Source organism: Phacochoerus africanus, chromosome 8 (assembly GCF_016906955.1).
Source record: "Phacochoerus africanus isolate WHEZ1 chromosome 8, ROS_Pafr_v1, whole genome shotgun sequence".
NCBI lineage: Eukaryota > Metazoa > Chordata > Mammalia > Artiodactyla > Suidae > Phacochoerus > Phacochoerus africanus.
The window spans coordinates 22,685,729-22,704,491 of NC_062551.1; the positions used below are offsets into that span (position 1 = coordinate 22,685,729).

Here is an 18,763-nt window from a genome sequence, read left to right on the forward strand (position 1 = left end):
TTCCGTCATGTTCTATCCCAAACGATGAGATGTTATACCCTGTGCTGTCATTGCATTGCTTATCCATTCTAAATGCAATAGTTTGCATCTGCTCACCCCTTCTCAGGTTCTTTATTATAAAGACTCTTACAAATAAAAGTGATCCTTGGGATGATTTAGTTGAACATTCTAGAATTCTAGTTGGAGCTGAGGACTCTCTTAACAGATCTTCATCTGATTGGGGGAAAAAAAGTGATGACAACAAAGGTATTTATAAAAATATATTTCACAAAGTAGGAAACAATACAGGAGTTTCTCTGAATACAATACATGAAGTAAATAAACAATATTGCATTAAAGCAAAGTAGAAAATTAAAATGATCTGCATGTAGTACTTGAGTTTTATCATACATTTTCTACTCCTAAATGGCAGGTTTGCATTAAAAATTGAATATGTTCATATCTTCTAGTGCTGTTCTCTTTTGGAATCTAAGACATTCTGTGCATCACCATGAAGACTGGATGGGGAGAAGTACTAGAAACAGAAGCTGTAAAATTATATACAAATCAGTTCCTGCTCTAAAACAGGGGTGGGGAGGGGAAGCCGGAAGCATGTTTATTGGGCAGGGCATTCTGTAGGTATCTAAAAGTCTAGAGTTTAAATATTCACATGAGTCAATATACTTTCAGATGTTTGTGCTTGTAGTAAAAACACCAAATACTAGGGATTATGAACAAAATAGAAAAAACAGTCCAAAAGTTTCTCTGGGAAAATGCTGTTCCTGCCATCACCAGTCACAATAACACTTCCTACTCTAAAGAGACTATTGGCTTCCCTTTTGATAATATTGCCTGCCATACTCATCTCGTCAAAATGTACATGTATTAAACATTCATTGTATATATATTTATATAAAACAATCTAAAGGATTATTAATGGATATAATTTAGTTTTTTTCATATAGTCCCTTACTCTATAGATTACCAACCTTAATAAATAAAAGCATTAATGGACATCAATAAAATATTTATTTCGAGGATTAAACAAATAAATCCACGCGCTAGCGATAAAACCATCTGTCTCTCATGTAGTCCGCTGTGTGATACAGTTTATCTTTGTGTCCTTGTGGGAGAAGATGAAGTGGAGGGAATGAGTCATCCTGCTTCCAGAAAACAAGCCTGTTTGAATGGGATTTCTCTCCTCCCACCACTGAGCTGGCATTCCTCGCCCTGGAATGGATTACGAACATGTGAATATTTTAAGGCTCGACACAATATTTAAAGATGCTATTCAGTCTCTGATGAGTGGGGCCAACAATTATGTACAATGTGTGGTCACCGTACCGTGTAATCTAGGAGGCCTCCCAAAACTCCAAAAAGTCAGAATGTACAGCAGACCAAGTATTGCTTTATCATTTGTAGCGGGATCCTTACTGGTGAAGGGGAAAAACCATTTGCATTTATAAAAATCCTTGCAGAAGACACATATCAGCAGCAAGTTTCTTGCAGGTCCATTTTTCTAAGAAAGCACCTTTTTAATTTTGATTTTTTCCTCTTTTTTAAACCATTGCACTAAGGATTAGCCAGGATCCCAATCTTTGTCTGTGGTGGTCAGGTAAATATCAAATATCCAAAGACTTCTAGACACTCCACATACTTTAATTCACACTCCACAAGATTTATAACCTCCTAACATATACTTTGTAAAAATTTTTATTATTAATTTTTTTGGTTCGACATTAAAATGCAGTTGAGTTTATAGATGATTGGTTCTAAACTTGCCTCTAAAACAAATAGCCACATTGGTTGTATCTAAGGGGAGTGACCCTAGAATATTACAGAATGCTCAGTTCCCATGGATCGATTTCTCCTCCTCTGTCAAGTTTCTTTGTCACTTTCACCTACAGAGTAGAGTTCACCCAGTCTCTTAAAGCGGGGACCCCAGTCACTGAGGTAGTCAAAATTCTGGTCTGAGTCTGAGGTGGCCGACTCCAAGGAGCTGAGGGAGCCAGCCACAGACCCCCGGCCCTCATAGCCATAAATCTGAATGGAGTCATAGGGCGGCGCTGTGGGGTCATTATCTGCTTCGTGCAGCCGCACATTTATGAATTCATCGACATCCACACCGTTTGGAACTGGAGCAAGCCCTTGCCTTGGCATGAACTGCAAATCTGGCTTAATATCTTTACGGGGTAAAAATCCATTAATTCCATCTGGGTTTTGTAAAGTTGCGATGTCAAAAGCCTCCGTGTCTTCTTCCCCTCCTCCTTCGTCGTCGTAGCGAATGATGTTTTCTCGCACGTCTTCATCGTCTTTGATAATTAAAGGCTCGTTTTTATGTCGCCGCAGAGTTACAAACAACACCACGATGACTGGGGGGAAAACACAAAATAACAATTAGCCAGACTCACATATAATTTCCCTAGCAGCATGTCGTGTACGTTGAGAAAGGGGACATCATTTAAAAACTCAGGAGCCTGCAGCTCTAATACATTCACTCGGGAATTAAGTTCAACACCTTTCTGAAGGATGAGCATTGAATTTTGAGGGGATGCTCTTCGGGTTGTTTCTGTTTATTAAATGCTGAGGAAGCTGGGTTAAAAGAACAAGCTTGTTTCTATTCATGGTGAAAGCTGCATTTAATGCCGTTAGGAGCTCTAGAGTGAATGGCACTAAATGGAAAAGAGCACAGAGAGCATAACTAACTTGCTGTGTATCTTGGGCAGGTCATTCAATGTTTTTTGGCTCCTTACCCCTGTTCTATAAAGCAAAAGGAGCTTAATAGATCACCTCTAGTATACTTTTATGTTTTTAATCAGTACTTCAAGACTCTTCAATAAAATAATGTTCATTCACACATGGAGTGATAGATTAAGATAAATGTCAAGTTTGCATGGGCAACTTCTTGTCCTGCATGAAGGCTGGCACTCCTTTATCTGGCCAGGCAGGCCCAAAGGTGGGGAAAGGGAGAGGAAAACTTAAAAAAAAAAAAGAGCTATGTCTAGATACTTACAACGGAGAGTGACAATGGGAGAAAAAAGTATGTGTACATGTATGTATAACTGGGTCCCCATACTGTACAGTGGGGAAAAAAAAATTGTGTTGGGGAAATAACAATTAAAAAAAAAAAAATCCTAGTGGGATCAGCCAAACTAAACTTGGGCCAAGGGTATTAAAAAAAAAATAGCAGGCAGTGCTGCTTAATCCAGGGGACTGGATGAGCAGAACAGGTGTAATTAGGAAGGTAGTAACTGACATAACCTTTATTGAAGGGCAGATTAAGATGTAATTTCCCTTTTGCATATCTTTCTACTGCCTATCTTACTTTTTTTTTTTTGGTGTTTTTAGGGCCACACCCACAGCATACGGAGGCTTCCAGCTTAGGGGTCAAATGAGAGCTGCAGCTGCCAGCCTGCACCAGAGCCACAGCAATGCAGGATCCAAGCCAGGTCTGCGACCTACACCACAGCCCATGGCAATGCCGGAACCTTAACCCACTGAGCAAGGCCAGGGATCAAACCCAGGTCTTCATGGATACCAAGTGGGTTCATTAACTGCTGATTCACGACAGGCACTCCCTATCTTACTTTTATAATTGGATTTTTTTAGTGGAAAGAAGTGGTAAAAACTTTTCCTTAATTTGAAGTCTTCATCATAATTGATTTTAATATCAAGAAAAATATCTGAGAAACACAATGCTCTTTTAAAGAAAATATGTATTTTTGTTTGCTTGGCTTTTTTTCTTTTTATCTCACCAAATATTGTGATTGGATGGACTCAGCAACCCAATCTATACATTGTTAAGGTGAGTATTTTTGGACATATGAGAGCCCCCTATTGAAGAAAACTGGCCTGTATCAGAAGATCTGGAGGCTTTGTTATATAATTGTTGCTGTTGTAACCACATAAAGGTCCATCCCCACTTTCACCACCATTATGCTTAGTCTGTCTTTTTACTGGTGGTGGGATTGAAAAAGGCACTGAATAGTTCTCTCCAATTGGACATTTACTATCACAATCCATTTTTTTTTCTTCCCTTCCTTTTAGTGACCTCAAAGCTTGGAGAAGTGCAAAGGAGTTTTTCCTTCAAAGAATACTGATATGCAGCTAGGTTAGGGCTTTCTGTCCTTATGTACTGTCATTTATGAACCAGAAAAATGGTGACCATAAGGCTATGAAGAAAATACGTACCTAGCAGCAAAATGATGCATGCTAATATGGCAATTAAGGCGCCCATACTGAGTCCAATTGGAAGTACATAAGCTTCAACATTACAAGACTGGACAACACCATCACTGCTGCAGCCACAGACCCGGATGGTCAGGGTGCTGGTGCTGCTCAGAGGAGGATTCCCACTATCACTGATTATGATTGGTAAAAGATAGACTTCTTGCTTCTGGCGGTTGAATCCATTATGCTTTGCCAAAATGCTGAGGGAATTATCTGGAAAAAGTGAAAATTACAATAGTTTGCATCATTTCAAAACAGCTGCCCAAACAACACTTGTTTTTCTAGTTCATAAATCCTCTCAAACCTCAAGACAATCCCAACTCCACTGAACTACTTGAGCTCTCTCCCCTTTTCCCACTTTTCCAAAGGGTATGGATCAAAACATCCACACCCTAACAGGTTCAATGCATGGGGTATCAGAATAGACTAATGGAGTTTTTCAATCACCTTGTAAATGCAAAAGATTTCATTTCCAAAAAAAAAAAAAATCTTCAAGTGTCCTTTTAGATGACACAGATTACCCAAGTACCCATAAATAAGTTTAATATTCTCTCCTTTATAATGCAAAATTGGCTAGACAGAATTCCCCCATATTTGAAAGTCATGTTTGAGAAGCTTTGTGTTACAAGATAGATTCTTTAACAGTCTGGTATACAAAACAATGCGCTTGACTCCTATAGATACTTACAAAGAATCATTCATTCTCTAGAGCATTTATACTAAGATATAACAAAAGTCTCATTTACTGCCAATTGGAGGAGATATGCCACATATTTTAAAATGTTGTAGAGAAGACCTGTAGTGGTTACACAAATAAGAATTAAGTGAGAAGTCATGGGAGCCGGTGATCCATTTTTCACCTATTAATTATGTATATGGAAATGTATATTGGTTGTCGGGAGGAATACTCAAGGACATTTAAGCAATACTTAAGGACGTGCTTCAGTTCAAAGTAGAACTGGTCAGTGAGAAGTGATTGGTCCCACAGTAGCCCTATAGTCCTCAAAACTTCTCCCCAAAATGAACTTTTTGTTGTCGTTCATCCCTATGTCAGGAACCATGGCTATACATGTATATACATATAAATACATGCACACACACGTATATATAAATTATGCATCTGTTTTTTTATTTCAGTTAATGAAAGACATACGTCTATTCAACATGGGAACACTGATTATTTCACACTGATATTCTAGCCAAAAGCAGGTAAACATAACTGCTTGATGTGTGCACCATAATTTGGGCAAGGTGATTATTTCAGTTGGGATTTTATCAAATATTAGCAAGTTTGCAGACCCCAGAACACTTGGCTTCCTCATTGCTGCATATTAAGGCAAGCATTCCAAACCACTGCTGTCCAGAAGTGTCCTACTGGTTTCCAGAATACTCAAAACTGTGAATATCTAGTCCACTTAAATAATTGTAAGTAAATGTGTTGGGTCTTCTGTACTATATAGTACCATATCAGAATTTTTTAAAAAAATGATATTCCCTAAAATAGATGTATAAATCATACTTTCTTTGCTTTGTTATGATATGTGGACCTACAATTCCTTGCTAGTAAGCAGTCCAACAGAAAATCAAAAAAATAACAATTCTGATTAACATCTTTTTTTCTAAATTACTTCTGATTGTGTCTCATTATTTGGTAATTTTAATAGTGAAAAGAGGTATCCAATAGAGGTAAGCAGTGATATTCCAAATGATCTAATAATCTTTATTTCCGTGACATAGAAGGAAATACCACTAAGCTAAATGCAGGAAAACATTACCTCAACACAGATACAGAATATATAGCTGTGTTATGTTTCCAGAAAGTGTGTGACAAGTTTGAGTACAGTTAATTTATACAAGGAACATTTGTGGATGATTTCATTCGCCATTGTTCAAAACAGAAGTTGGGAATTGTTCTTTCAGATGCAATTAATAAAATGAGAATGAGGCTTTTGTATTTCTGTGGTTAGCATTATTTATATGAGAAACTATCTTTGCATATTCTCTCTTTAAAACAATCTATAATGATAATTTAGAAACTGCAGTAGGAGTATTACTCATTGCAGAACAAAGCTATCTCCTTTATTACTTAGAAAAGCATTGGTGGGTCTAACACCAAACTCATACTCCTATTTTTACTACTCCCAGTATCTGCATATGTTGCTCCTCTTCTATATAAAGAAAATTATTGACTGAGTAAAGGAAGTCTGAGTCATGTTTGCTAAATTTTACCTGCTACCTCCAGGCAAAGTCAATTCCCTATTTGCCTATTCATTTTTTTATCTTATTTTTGACTGGTACTTGCATTTATTAATTATTTAGTTTTATCTGGCCAAACTGTCATTATTTTACATGTAAAAAATATGGAATATTAGCAGCTTCACACACTTCAAATTCATGTATCTAATATATTTTTAATCTACATGTTGCAAATATCTCCAACAAAGTTCCAGTTCATTTTTTTTAAAACATATCATGCCTTTCATTTTATTAAAAATTTAATCTCAATGTAGTCAATTTTATCAATGCAATTACTACATTTAATCTCAATGTAGTCAATCATTATCTTTAATGATTAGTAGGTTAGCCTTATTTTTAAAATTATTAATTCCATAAAAATTACTTTTCATAATGTTATCTTTCACATTTATACAACTGTATGGAATTGATTTTTTTCTGTACTGATTATAGATTTTTCCCAAGGTTAATTACAGAGTAACTTATCCCTTACCCACTGATCTTCAATTCTAAATCTCACAAAGCAAATTTTTGTGTATCTTCATCCTTTTAGGCTTTCTATTATGCTCCAATGCTATTTTTCTAATCCTACATCAATACCATGCTTTTTAACTATGAAAAATTTATAATAAATCTCAATGTTTGCTAGGTTATATTCCCCTGTCGTGTTCTTCTTAGGAATAACTCAGCTATTCTTGCTCATTTGCTAATCCCTGACAAATAGAGTTCCACATCAAGTTCCAAGAAAATTCTTATAAGGGTTTTAGTAAAAATCATATTAAGGTGTACATAAATTGAGAGAATTAACAGCTTTATTATCTTTAGTCTTCTATATCAAGATCACAGTTCCTTTATTTTATTTAATATATGTCCGCAGCATGTTTTTATTTTAGCTACAAGAGATTTCTACCTCTTTCATTACAGTTGTTATTAGTACTGTATTATTTTGTTGCTTTAGTAAATATTGTCCTTTTAAAATTATATTTTCATCTCGTCATGACTGATATATAAAATGTAATTGTTTTATACAGTGATTTTAATTCCAGTAACCTTGTAAAACTTTGTTTTTTTAACTTATAAAAACATATATCAACATGGAGATATGTGTAAGGAGCATAATAATGTGATGAACTCCACAGAATTGCTCCCCAGTGGAACTGGTGAGAATTAATTTAAAAAAAAATAATGTCTCTGGAAATGGTCCTGGAGACAAGCAGCAAATTAAGAAACATTTATTCAAGAAAATCTACTAGAGCATGGTAGGAACGATGAGATGTAGTGTGTCAACCAGAACCTACTCCCTTCATCCCTTCTCTAAGGTCTATGAGATGGAAACCCCACTCCAGGCTGGTTCAGCCAAGAACAAAAATGTGGGGCTCTTTTCTTCCTTACAGTCCCTATTTGTATAGCAAGGCTCTACCTCGCCAAGGCTTCACAGGGGATATAGGGCTTCACCTGTGCTTGCCCTGGACTGTAAGGTGGTGGTTTTTTACTGAGAGAGCCAAGCCACATAGGCTTGAGGCTACCGTCCCCCAGCAACAAGTGTAGAGGTGTGACTCAGCCAAACAGACCATAGTCTCCAACTCAGTTCCAAAAGCAATGGCTTAAAATTTTGCCTCACTGGAGAAGCAGAGAACCTATGAACGTGATGGGGGGGAGCCTGCCTGGATCAGAACAAGGACCCCAAGTGGGATTGGATTCATTTGTAAAAAAAATTCAAGCCACCTGATTAAAAACAGTACAGAAATCATCGGGCATTTGGTAGAGTTTAACAACTTAAATGTAGTCGAGGAGACAGAACCCTGCCAAAACTGCTGCCATTCCAGAGTGACCGTGGACACACCAAAGCTTGGGATGCCTGAGGTGAAACATCAGAGGCTTAACACTGCCAAAGGGAAACAGACTTCCCTAAAAAAATCCAGCCAGTCATGAAACAAATAAATAAGCAAATCTCAATAGCAAGCTTTGGGTGGAAGGTCAATACACAGAGTTGCTATAATATATTCTCTAAAAAAGTCCTGTTTTTAACAAAAGATTACAAAACATACAAAGAAACAAGAAAATATTACCCATAAACTGGGGAGGGGGGCTAGGGGAAAGTAGGCCAAAAAAAAAAAAAACAAAAAAAACCCATGAGAGTAAACAAATGTCTGATTAAACAAAGACTTCTAAGGAGAGTAAACAAATGTCTGATTAAACAAAGACTTCTAAGGAGCCATTATAAACATGTTCAATGAACCATAGTAAGCCATTATTAAAGAAGGAAATGATGGCATGATAATGTCATATCAAATAGAGAATATCAGTAGAGAGAAATTATTAAAAAAAAAAAAAAAGAGTTCCCAGTGTGGCACAGTAGAAATGAATCCAACTAGTGTCTGTGGGATGTAGGATCAATCCCTGGCCTCACTCAGTGAGTCGGGATCTAGGGTTGAGAATTTCCATATGTTGCAGAGGTGTAGGTCACAGTAGGTCATATGCTGTGGGTACAGCCTTAAAAAGCAAGTATATATATAAATATTTTTTAAGAATATATACATATATATATATTTTAAAGAATATATACATATATTCTTTAAAAAAGAATACAATAGAAGTTATAGAGTTGAAAAATACAATAACTAAAATAAAAAAATTACAATGATTACAATGGCTAAATTATACATTTGAATTAATAAAGCCTTCGTGAACTTGGAGATAGATCAATACAAAATGTGCAAGCTGAAGAATAAAGAGAAAAAAGAAAGAAGAAAAATGAATAAAGCCTCAGAAAAGTACAGGGCACCATTAAGTGCACCAACATATTTCAGTGAAAATACTAGGAGACAAAGGAGAAGAAAAAACATGACTGAAAACATAAAAAAATTTAAAAACATTAGTTTACACATTCAGAATGCTCAACATCAAGGAGGTAAAGACCTGAGTTCCCCCTGTGGCTCCAGAGAAATGAACCCAACTAGTATCCATGAGGATGTGGGTTCAATCCGTGGCCCCACTCAGCGGGTTATGGATTCAGCATTGGCATGACCTGTGAGCTGTAGTGTAGGTTTCAGATGTGGCTCAGATCTGGTGTTGCTGTGAGTGTGGTGTTGGCTGGCAGCTGCAGCTCTGATTTAACCCCTAGCCTGAGAATTTCCATATGCTGCAGGTATGGCCCTAAAAAGCAAAAAAAAAAAAAAAAAAAAAATCTTCAAAGCAAAGACAGATGATTATCTTGAAAGCAACACAAAATTGATGGACCACTTCCAAGGAAACCCCAATAAGATTAACAACTAATTTTTTATGAAACAGTGAACACCAGAACAAAGTGGGCTAGCTCATTCAAAGTGCTCAAAGCAGAAGCTTTCAAATAAGAATATATTCAACAAAACTATCCTTCAAAAAAAAATGAAATAGAGACATTCCCAGATAGAAAAAAAAAAAAATGAGGGTATTGTCACCAGCAGACATGTCTTTTAAAAAGCAGTAAAGGAAATTCTTCAGACTGAAAGCAAATAACCCCAGATGGTAATTCAATTCCACATTAAAAACAAAGAGCATCAGGAAAAGTAATTATGTAGTTATATAAGACCGTATAAATGCATAGTTTTTCCTCTTTCCTTAACCTTTAAAAAGCAATTGTATAAAACAGTGCATACATAATATATTGTTGAACATATAATAACTAGAAATTCAAAAGAAATAGACTGATATACCAATGTCCTACTTTCAGTAATAGATAAAACAACTAGTCAGAAATAAATAAGGAAATAGAAGATTTTAAAAACCATATAACCCAACTATACCTGATAGATATCTTTAGAACACTCCACCCCAAAACAGCAGAATAAATATTCCTTTCAAGTACACATGGACTATGCTGCAATGTAGACCATAGGCTAGGCCACAAAAAAAAACCCTCCATAAATTTAAAAGGATATAAATTATACAAGCTGCAGTCTCTGACCCTTGAAATTAGATATTCAATAATAAAAAAATTTGGGGTGGGGGGACTCACTCAGAAATATGTGGAAATTAATGCATTCTTCAATAGTCAATAATTCAATGAAGAGATTAAAAGGAAAATTAGAAAAAAGTTGTGAAACAATGTAAATGAAAATGCAGTCAATCAGTTATAGCAGTACTTAGAAGGATACCTATATCTTTAATGCCTATATTATTATTGTTTTTTAATCTTACTATACTAACAAGCCCCTCAAATACAATTTTGAGTATAACAAGTTATGGTAGACATCTGTACATTGTTCTTGATATTAAAAAAGAGAATACAGCTTTTGACTTTCAACAGCAAGTAAGATGATTGATGGTGTTTATTTGAAGACACTTTTTGCAATTGTTTGTTTGTATGCATTCATTTTTTTCTTTTCAATTTTTTTTTCTTTCTTTTGCTTTATTTGCTTTACAAAGAGAAAGGGCAGTTGTATCAAAGATAGTAATGTAGCTGTTTGCTACCTCTAAACTAGGCTTCAGTTGTATTTTTCACTCTTTAAAAACCTTTCAATCTTTCATGTTTGCGTGAATTTCCATTTTTTTATCATTTTGTTGTTTCTGCAACTTAGCCTGTTTTATCCTTATGGCTTCTTCTCTTACTTATTATGCTATTGTATTATTTTTTCTTTTTGATTCCATTAGCACATACCTCAGGATTTTGTTAAAAAATGAAGTCTCTTAAAGTTGAGTATATAATGACAGAGTCTGACAAAAGATAGAAAGCTATTGCACCAAGATTTATTAAAGAAGAGAGTGGACCAAAAGTATTTGACATTCTTTAGGGTAGACTAATATCCAGTTGTATAAATATCAGTTGCTACTCATCTACTACAGTTGTGTTGCATTGAGATAGAAATATCTTAACCTTATTACCTAATTCTCTGATACTTGCAATAGGCAAAATATTCAAATATCTGTATTCTCAATTTTCTCTCAGTTTTGGATTTTCCTATTCTCTCATCTTCCTGGAATGCTTTGCTTATGAGCCTTACACCAAGGAGGATGAATGACTCCATTTTCACATCCTTGCTTCATACTCCACACCCATTTGTTACTGTTAAGATTTGTTGAAGAAAAGATCATGAAGGGGAGTTAAAGGGGACTAAAAGCACCAGGCATACTTCAAATGAAAATATTCCTAAAATAATGGTACAGGTGGATTCCTTACTGAGTAGTACAAGATGTATAACAAATAAATAGTAAAGAAAGGACCAGGTAAATAGTAGGTGCATAGGTGTTTTTTTGTTTTTTGTTTTTTTTTTGTTTCAGACGCCATATTACAGTTATGCCATTATGTATGTATGTATGATATTTCAGATTCTATCAACATATTAATTTTGAATAAAAATAGTTACTTGTATTCTTAGTTTTGCCATTTTGTTTTTCCAGAGAATTTGACATAATTTTACTGGAAATCGTTAGTGGCAGTAACAAAATCGGCCATCTTGAAATTAAATTCTTAGAAATTTTATGTAATAGTTTTGACATTATAGAGACAGATGATATTCAATAAAATATGTATATTATCTCCTTAGACTCTAAGCCCCTTGAGGGAGACGAGCCTTAGTCACAGCTCCATTCCTAGTCTTTATCACGGGCCTTGGCACAGAACAAAGATTCTTAAAACATTAGTCATATTGTTTAATCTACTTTCATTTGGTTTTGCCACCACTCTTCCTTCTCTCTACATTCTAGCCATGCGGGTATTTTCTGCGTTAAGGATCTTCTGTTCTCAGGGCTTTCACTTTTGCTCTCTTTACTGCCTGATAATCTCTCTACCCTCCACGCCCCAATCTGAACTCTTCATATTTCTGCATTCTTTATGGCCATGTTTAAATATCACTTTGGGAGGAAAATTTTTCTTACTAGTAGTCCCCAACTAGTAAAATAAATGAATTATGTAATCTTCTGCATAAACCATATGTGATCTTCTAAATACCTTTTTACTTTCATTAAAACATTTATCACAGAGAAACAATATCATAATGAGTATCTGATAGACACTAGGGGTTCAGCTATAAATTAGGGAACTTCCCAGTAACAAATAACCACTATAAGATGCATAATGACTATTCAGAAAATATTTGCTGAATAAATGAATAATCATTAGCTATATTTTTTGAGGCTCATATTTACTTCCATTCATGTTATTTTGTCATAGGGACTATATGTTGTGCAAAATAAGTGAGTAAGAAGGTATAACTTCACGATATTGAAAGGGTATATATATAGCCCAGGGTCTTATTTGGAAATTTAAGACAAATATTGATGGTTTCCAAGTCTTTTCCCTGGGCATGCCTCCTGTCATGTAAAGTGAGCAATAAACTGAGGATGCTTATATTCAAGTAGAGAAGACTCAGAGAGGAAGGAAAATTGCTCTAAAATAATATCTGGGAGTTCCCGTCTGGCTCAGTGGAAAAGAATCTGACTAGTATCCTTGAGAACACAGGTTTGATCCCTGGCCTTGCTCAGTGGGTTAAGGATCTGGTGTTGCCTTGAGCTGTCGTGTAGGTTGCAGACATGGCTTGGATCTCACATTGCTGTGGCTGTGGCCTAGGCTGGCAGCTGCAGTTCCAATTCGACCTCTAGCCAGGGAACTTCAATATGCCGTGGGTGTGGCCATATGAAGCCAAAAATTGACTAGACTAGACTAGAATTAAAAACAAAACAAACAAACAAAAAACCAAAAAACTGAAATGCCGTCCTTTAAAAAGGTGCACACCAGACTTCTCTTTTACTGAGCTAAAATTGGATAACTTAGTCCTACATTCAGAGAGGGGCTCCTAGTCTGAGTTTCTCCTAGGCTGTTCTAGGAGGAATTCCCTCTTTGATTCTTATATTCAGTCTTTGAATCACTTAGAATTGGAAATCAAAGAGCCTTGTTTCACACAATATTAATATACTTATGATAAAAATTTCCTTTAGTAAATAAGTCAGTAAGTGTTACAGATTGAAAGTTTGTATAGTCCCCAAATTCATATAGTGAATCCCTAACCACCCCCTGTGGCTATTTTTGGCAATGAAGCCTGTAACGAAGCATTTAAGGCCAAAGGAGTTTATAAGAATGGGACCTTTATCCTGTAGAATAGATGTCTAGAGAATACAGACATGACAGAGCTCTCTCTTTCTCCACCTATGGGTGCACAAAGAAGAGGTCATGGGATGGTGGCCACTTACAAGCAGCCAAAAGAAGAGGCTTCAGGATAAAATATATTTTTCCTATACCTTGATCTTGAGCTCCCTAACCTCTGGAATGGCGAAAAATAAATTTGTGTTGTTGAAACCACCAGTCTGAAATAATTTGTTATAGCAGCCTCGGCACACTAAGATAGTACTAGAGTCACTCATTAATTCCATGTGCATACTCCATTAAAAAATAGAAAGCCTATCTACAGAGATAGACTGTGCCTACTTGGGTAATGCTTGAAATGTATTTACCATTTATTTGTCTAATTTTTCTCACATTCCTAAGTTCTTTCCTTCCTTCTTTTTTTTTTCTTCCTTCCTTCCTCTTTTCCTTCTCTCCTTCCATTTATTTTCTTCATATTTTAATACAACATAGTAACCATTATTATTGTTGTTACTATTTAAACATCTCATTTTTTTCCAAATTGTCTTCTTTTTTCAAGATAAAATAAAGCGGGCTAGTCTAACGATATTTGTTTTAGTGTAGTTCATCTGTTGTTGCCATGATACAGACATTTCACTTTGGTCTAGGTCCCATTTATTTGAAATCATGGAGTTCTGGCTTTTGTTTATGCTCTTAGATGCAAGCAATAGCAACAAGGAGCCAGAGTTAATGAAAGCATTTGCCAGGCAAATGTTTATGACAAAGGAATAGATGAAGAGAAGATCAGTAGATACTGTGCCTTTTTGAGAAATGTCTCTTGTCATTTGACTTGCAAATTTAATTCAAATTTTCTTGGTGGAATCAAATGGAATGAAAGTGGCAAGGAAGTGAAAACAAAAGGAAAATGGCACTCTGTTCAGTAGGTATGGACAAGAGATTTAATTAAATTCTTATCATTGGGTTGTGTCTGTTGTTTATTTCTAAAAACCTAGCAAAGCAATAAAGATACCAAATCCATGAGATTGAAGCATACTAGATACCTGCATATGCAGCATCTTGCTATCTAGGAATATGAAGCAAAGATCATAATATCTATACTTCATTTATAGATTTTTACTCTAAACACTAGGTCTTGTTGGAAATAATCAGGCTGTAATGAATTAATAAAAACTAAGATTCTGTGGAACCAGTCTCCTCCAGCATTGTTTTAATTTCCTACATAATTCATTGAAAGTTTACCTACATGCTAAATCTGCAACATGCAACTGGATATTCTGACCCACCTAATTAGATCATTTGTCATTCTTTTCTTGCTTATTTCCTCATTACATAGGGTACCATGCTACCTGATGTCAGTAATTTCAGTGTTTATAGGCTTGTTGACTCATGATCAAATCTTCTAATATTTAATAATAAAGTATGTACATCTGGCTATAAAATAGTGATCAAAATTTACGATGACTGTAGAAAAATCACCATTGTGAATTATTTTAGAATTCCTAGACTAATACCAAAGTTAATGTTTAGTCAACATTTTATGAGTACACATAGAATAAACTAGCGCTTTTTAACAGGAAAATAAAAGCTTATTTCATAACAACCATGGAGCACTACAATTCTATAAATATCTCCAAGGTTGGCATTTTGCAGAGGAAGTGTACAGAGGATGGGCTATGCCTTTCACTTTACAAAAGTTAGGACATGAAACTTAGGCATCTGCTAAAATTCTTTGAGAAGCTCCATGTACTGTTCTTAAATGGCTAATTTAAAGGGGAAATTCTTCTTAGATCCCATGAATATGGCATTCAGTGTAGTGGTCTGAATGGTGACCTCCAAAGAGGACATGTCCGTGTCCTCTTCCTTGGAACCTGTGATGTCACCTTACTTGGAAAAGGGTCTTTGCAGATGTAATCAAGCTAAGAATCTCAAGATGAAGAGTTTATCTGGGATTATCTGGTCGGCCCTCAGTCGAATAACATGTAAGAAAGAAAGAATAACGTTTATAAGAAAGCCCAGCAGTATATGTTCTTATAAGAGTAAGTCAGAGGCAGATTTAACACAGAGAAGAGGAAGAGAGAATGTGTCTACAAGGGCAGACACTGACATGACGTGGTCACGGAGATGGAATGGCTACAGCCAATAGATGCTGCAAGAGATAAGAATGAATTCTTCTTTGGAGTTGGTCTTTAAGGGGAGGGAAGCCCTGCCAACAACTTGATTTCAGACGTCTGGCCTCCAGACTGAAAGAGAGTAGACTTCTGTTGTTTTAAGCTTCCCAATTTGTGGTAATTTGTTATGGCAGCCCTAGGAAACTAATATAATCAATAGATCTGATGAAATATTATTTAGAGAGGCAAGGCAAGCATTCCTATGGCCATTTTACATACAAGAAACAGGGTTTTTGAACAATAGAATGACTTTGCTCATGTTTTCACAGCTACCAGTTAAGAATTACAAGCAATGGCATTCCTGCTGTGGCTCAGTGCATTAAGAACCCAACAATGGGTCTGTGAGAATGTGGGTTCAATCCCTGGTCTCACTCAGTAGGTTAAGGATCTGCTGTTGTGGCAAGCTGCAGCATAGGTCACGGATGCCGCTCAGATCTGGTGTTGCCATGGCATAGGCCTGAAACTGCAGCTCTGATTCAACCCCTAGCCTGGGAACTTCCAAATGATACAGGTGTGGCCATTAAAAAAAAAAATTACAAGCAAGTCCAAAGTATTTCTAAACTTTCTTTGTCATCCTAGCAAAAGTCACCTCAGGAAGTAAGGGAAAATGGGCTCTAAGAAGGTTGTATTAAATCTCAAGGATAAAATAAAAAGAGACAGTGTGTGGAGGAAGGTTTTCCTATCACCGTGGCACCTTTATCAGAAACAAGGTAAAAAGTGGCCAAGGCCACTGGTAGTCAAGAATATAGTTTTGTAGCAGCATCAGAAGTTATTCAGTACATCACTCTGTGGATCTAAATCCCATATATTGAGAGTCAACCTCACACAACACAACATAGCACAACATAACCTTGAATTAATTATCAAGAAATATTCTTTCTTTCAGTGCTGGAGAGTATCAAAGTTCTGCACTAGATACAATCATAATGCCCAAGGTCTTCTGAGTTGGATTACTTTTCTCCTACACTTAATTTGCATGCTTGCTCTTACTCACAATGTTCCATGTACCTATGCAGATTCCTCAGTGCTCAGAGGAAAGGCAGATTTATCTCATTCCAGGCAACAGGGAATGAGAGATAAAGATGAATATTACCTTCATATTGTCTGAGGAATAGCTGCATTAACTAACCCACAAAAGTGGCAACGATACCAAGAGCCAATTTCTATTTTGTTTGGATGGAAAAGTTAAAGCTTTTATAAATATCAACAGATACAGAAAATGATATTTCTATCTATTTGGATTTATGCAGAACTAAAAAAAATGCATTAATATTTTGTAAGTGTACACCTACCTAGGGAAAAAACAAAACAAAAGAAATACCAAGGCCTTTAGCAGAGTTGTGAACACTTCAGATAACAACCTAATAGTGATTAAACTATCCAGGCACTGGAAGTTCCCATTTGGCTCAGTGGTAATGCGCCCAACAATTATCCATGAGGATGAGGGGTTGATCCCTGGCCTCCCTCAATGGGTTAAGGATCCAGTGTTGCTGTGAGCTGTGGTGTAGGTCGCAGACACGGCTCAGATCCTGTATGCTTGAGGCTGTGGTGTAGGCTGCCATCTGCAGCTCCCATTCGACTCCTAGACCCCTAGCCTGGGAACTTCCATGTGCCACAGGTGCAGCCTCTGCCACTCCCCCCCAAAAAAATCCAGGCATTGGAAAGCTAGTGTTATCAGGAGAGTGACTTTTCTAGCACATCTCTATTGAAGAGATATCTCTAAATATTGAAGAAACTGAGACTCAGAGATTAACTCATTTTGCACAGGAACTGATAAATTTGTGCTCATTAACACACTTGCTATATAGGGTAGTTGGACGAGGAAGTAAGACAGTTTTAAAATAGCAGTTAAAGCAAAGCATTATTATTATGTATAACATACTGAAATCATTAAAGACAGTGAATGGAGAGCTGAAGATATAAAAGAAAGTACCCAAAGTAGTTTGCATTCTAAATAGCCTACTTTGATTTGAAGGAGGTCAAGGATCCCTGGGAATCCTCACTTCACTAGATGCTGTCATTTCCCTGAAGATTTTGAATGTGCACATGTAAAAATAGGGCATAAAGTGAAAGCCACCCCAAAGAGTATGCCTTCACTTTCCTTTGCCATGACCCCTGCCTCTGTCTTAACTTCTTTCACATCCACAATGACACTCTCGGTTCATTCCGCCCTCAGTTGTTTAGTTCCTATTGTCTTTAAGACACTGCTGTTAGAGAAAAGTCTTCTCTGGCACATATTCACCCAACAGACTGCAGTATAGTCAAGTGTGATGGTTTTCTGTCTCACCAACTGGAAAGATCCTTGGAGCAGAGATTTTGTCTTCTTTAGGGAATGTCATATGTGCGTGTCATATGTGTTGCTGTATAGACGTCTCCATGACGAGATTTTATTTAACCCTTGTTGAAGGAACAAATGGATGGCTTTTTAAAATAATTATTCATCTCAAGGAACTTCTGACTCAGAGGAGAGAGCAAATAACATGTAACTAGCCAAAATGTGAGTCAGCTGATGGCCATTCTTTAACTGTGACCCCTGTCCTTTACCCTGTGGTCCACTATGCCATTTGTACCCTGATTTAAGTTTCTATATTCATAGATAACAGATGAGAGAGGCTTTAAGGAAAGAGTGGCATGTGAGCTGGATTTAGAAGAAAGGGCTGTTTTGGTAAGGGGTGGGGGGTGTGGCAGGGAACACAGAGAATGTCACACTCTCTTCTCCTTAGAATTCCCATGTTTCTGTTCCACAGCATTCTGTCCTCAGCTGTTTTTTTCCAACCTCTTTATGATCTGTTTGAATCTGATTCACTTATCTGATTTCACATACCAGACCAGACAGTATTTTCGTTTCTAAGATTTTAGCCCTAGGCCTCCTCCACTTTCTTTGTGGGCACATCCACCCAGATGGGCAGCACTGCAAATTCAGTCTTTCACTAATGGAGCTAATAACATCTAATGCCTATCCTTCTCCATTTCCAAAAATCCCTTTCTTGATCCCATGTCTCATGTCACCTTTGTGGCTACATGATTTTATACCTCTTTCCCTTTGTATCCAGGAACCTCACACCTTCCTTGTCAAAATAGGGAAGTTCTG

At 36.5% G+C, this 18,763-nt stretch overlaps 1 protein-coding gene across 1 annotated transcript in view; it reads right to left on the bottom strand.

The window, feature by feature from the left end:
• Positions 1–952: 952 nt before the first annotated feature.
• Positions 953–18,763, bottom strand: part of CDH8 (cadherin 8) — a 239,341-nt gene continuing 221,530 nt past the window's right edge. Inside the window, exons 10-11 of the mRNA XM_047791312.1 lie at positions 4,171–4,422; positions 953–2,351 (exon numbers count right to left, since the gene is read on the bottom strand). Of these exons, the coding sequence (XP_047647268.1) occupies positions 1,858–2,351; positions 4,171–4,422 (746 nt within the window). The 3' untranslated portion in view covers positions 953–1,857. The remainder of the gene's footprint in view (positions 2,352–4,170; positions 4,423–18,763) is intronic.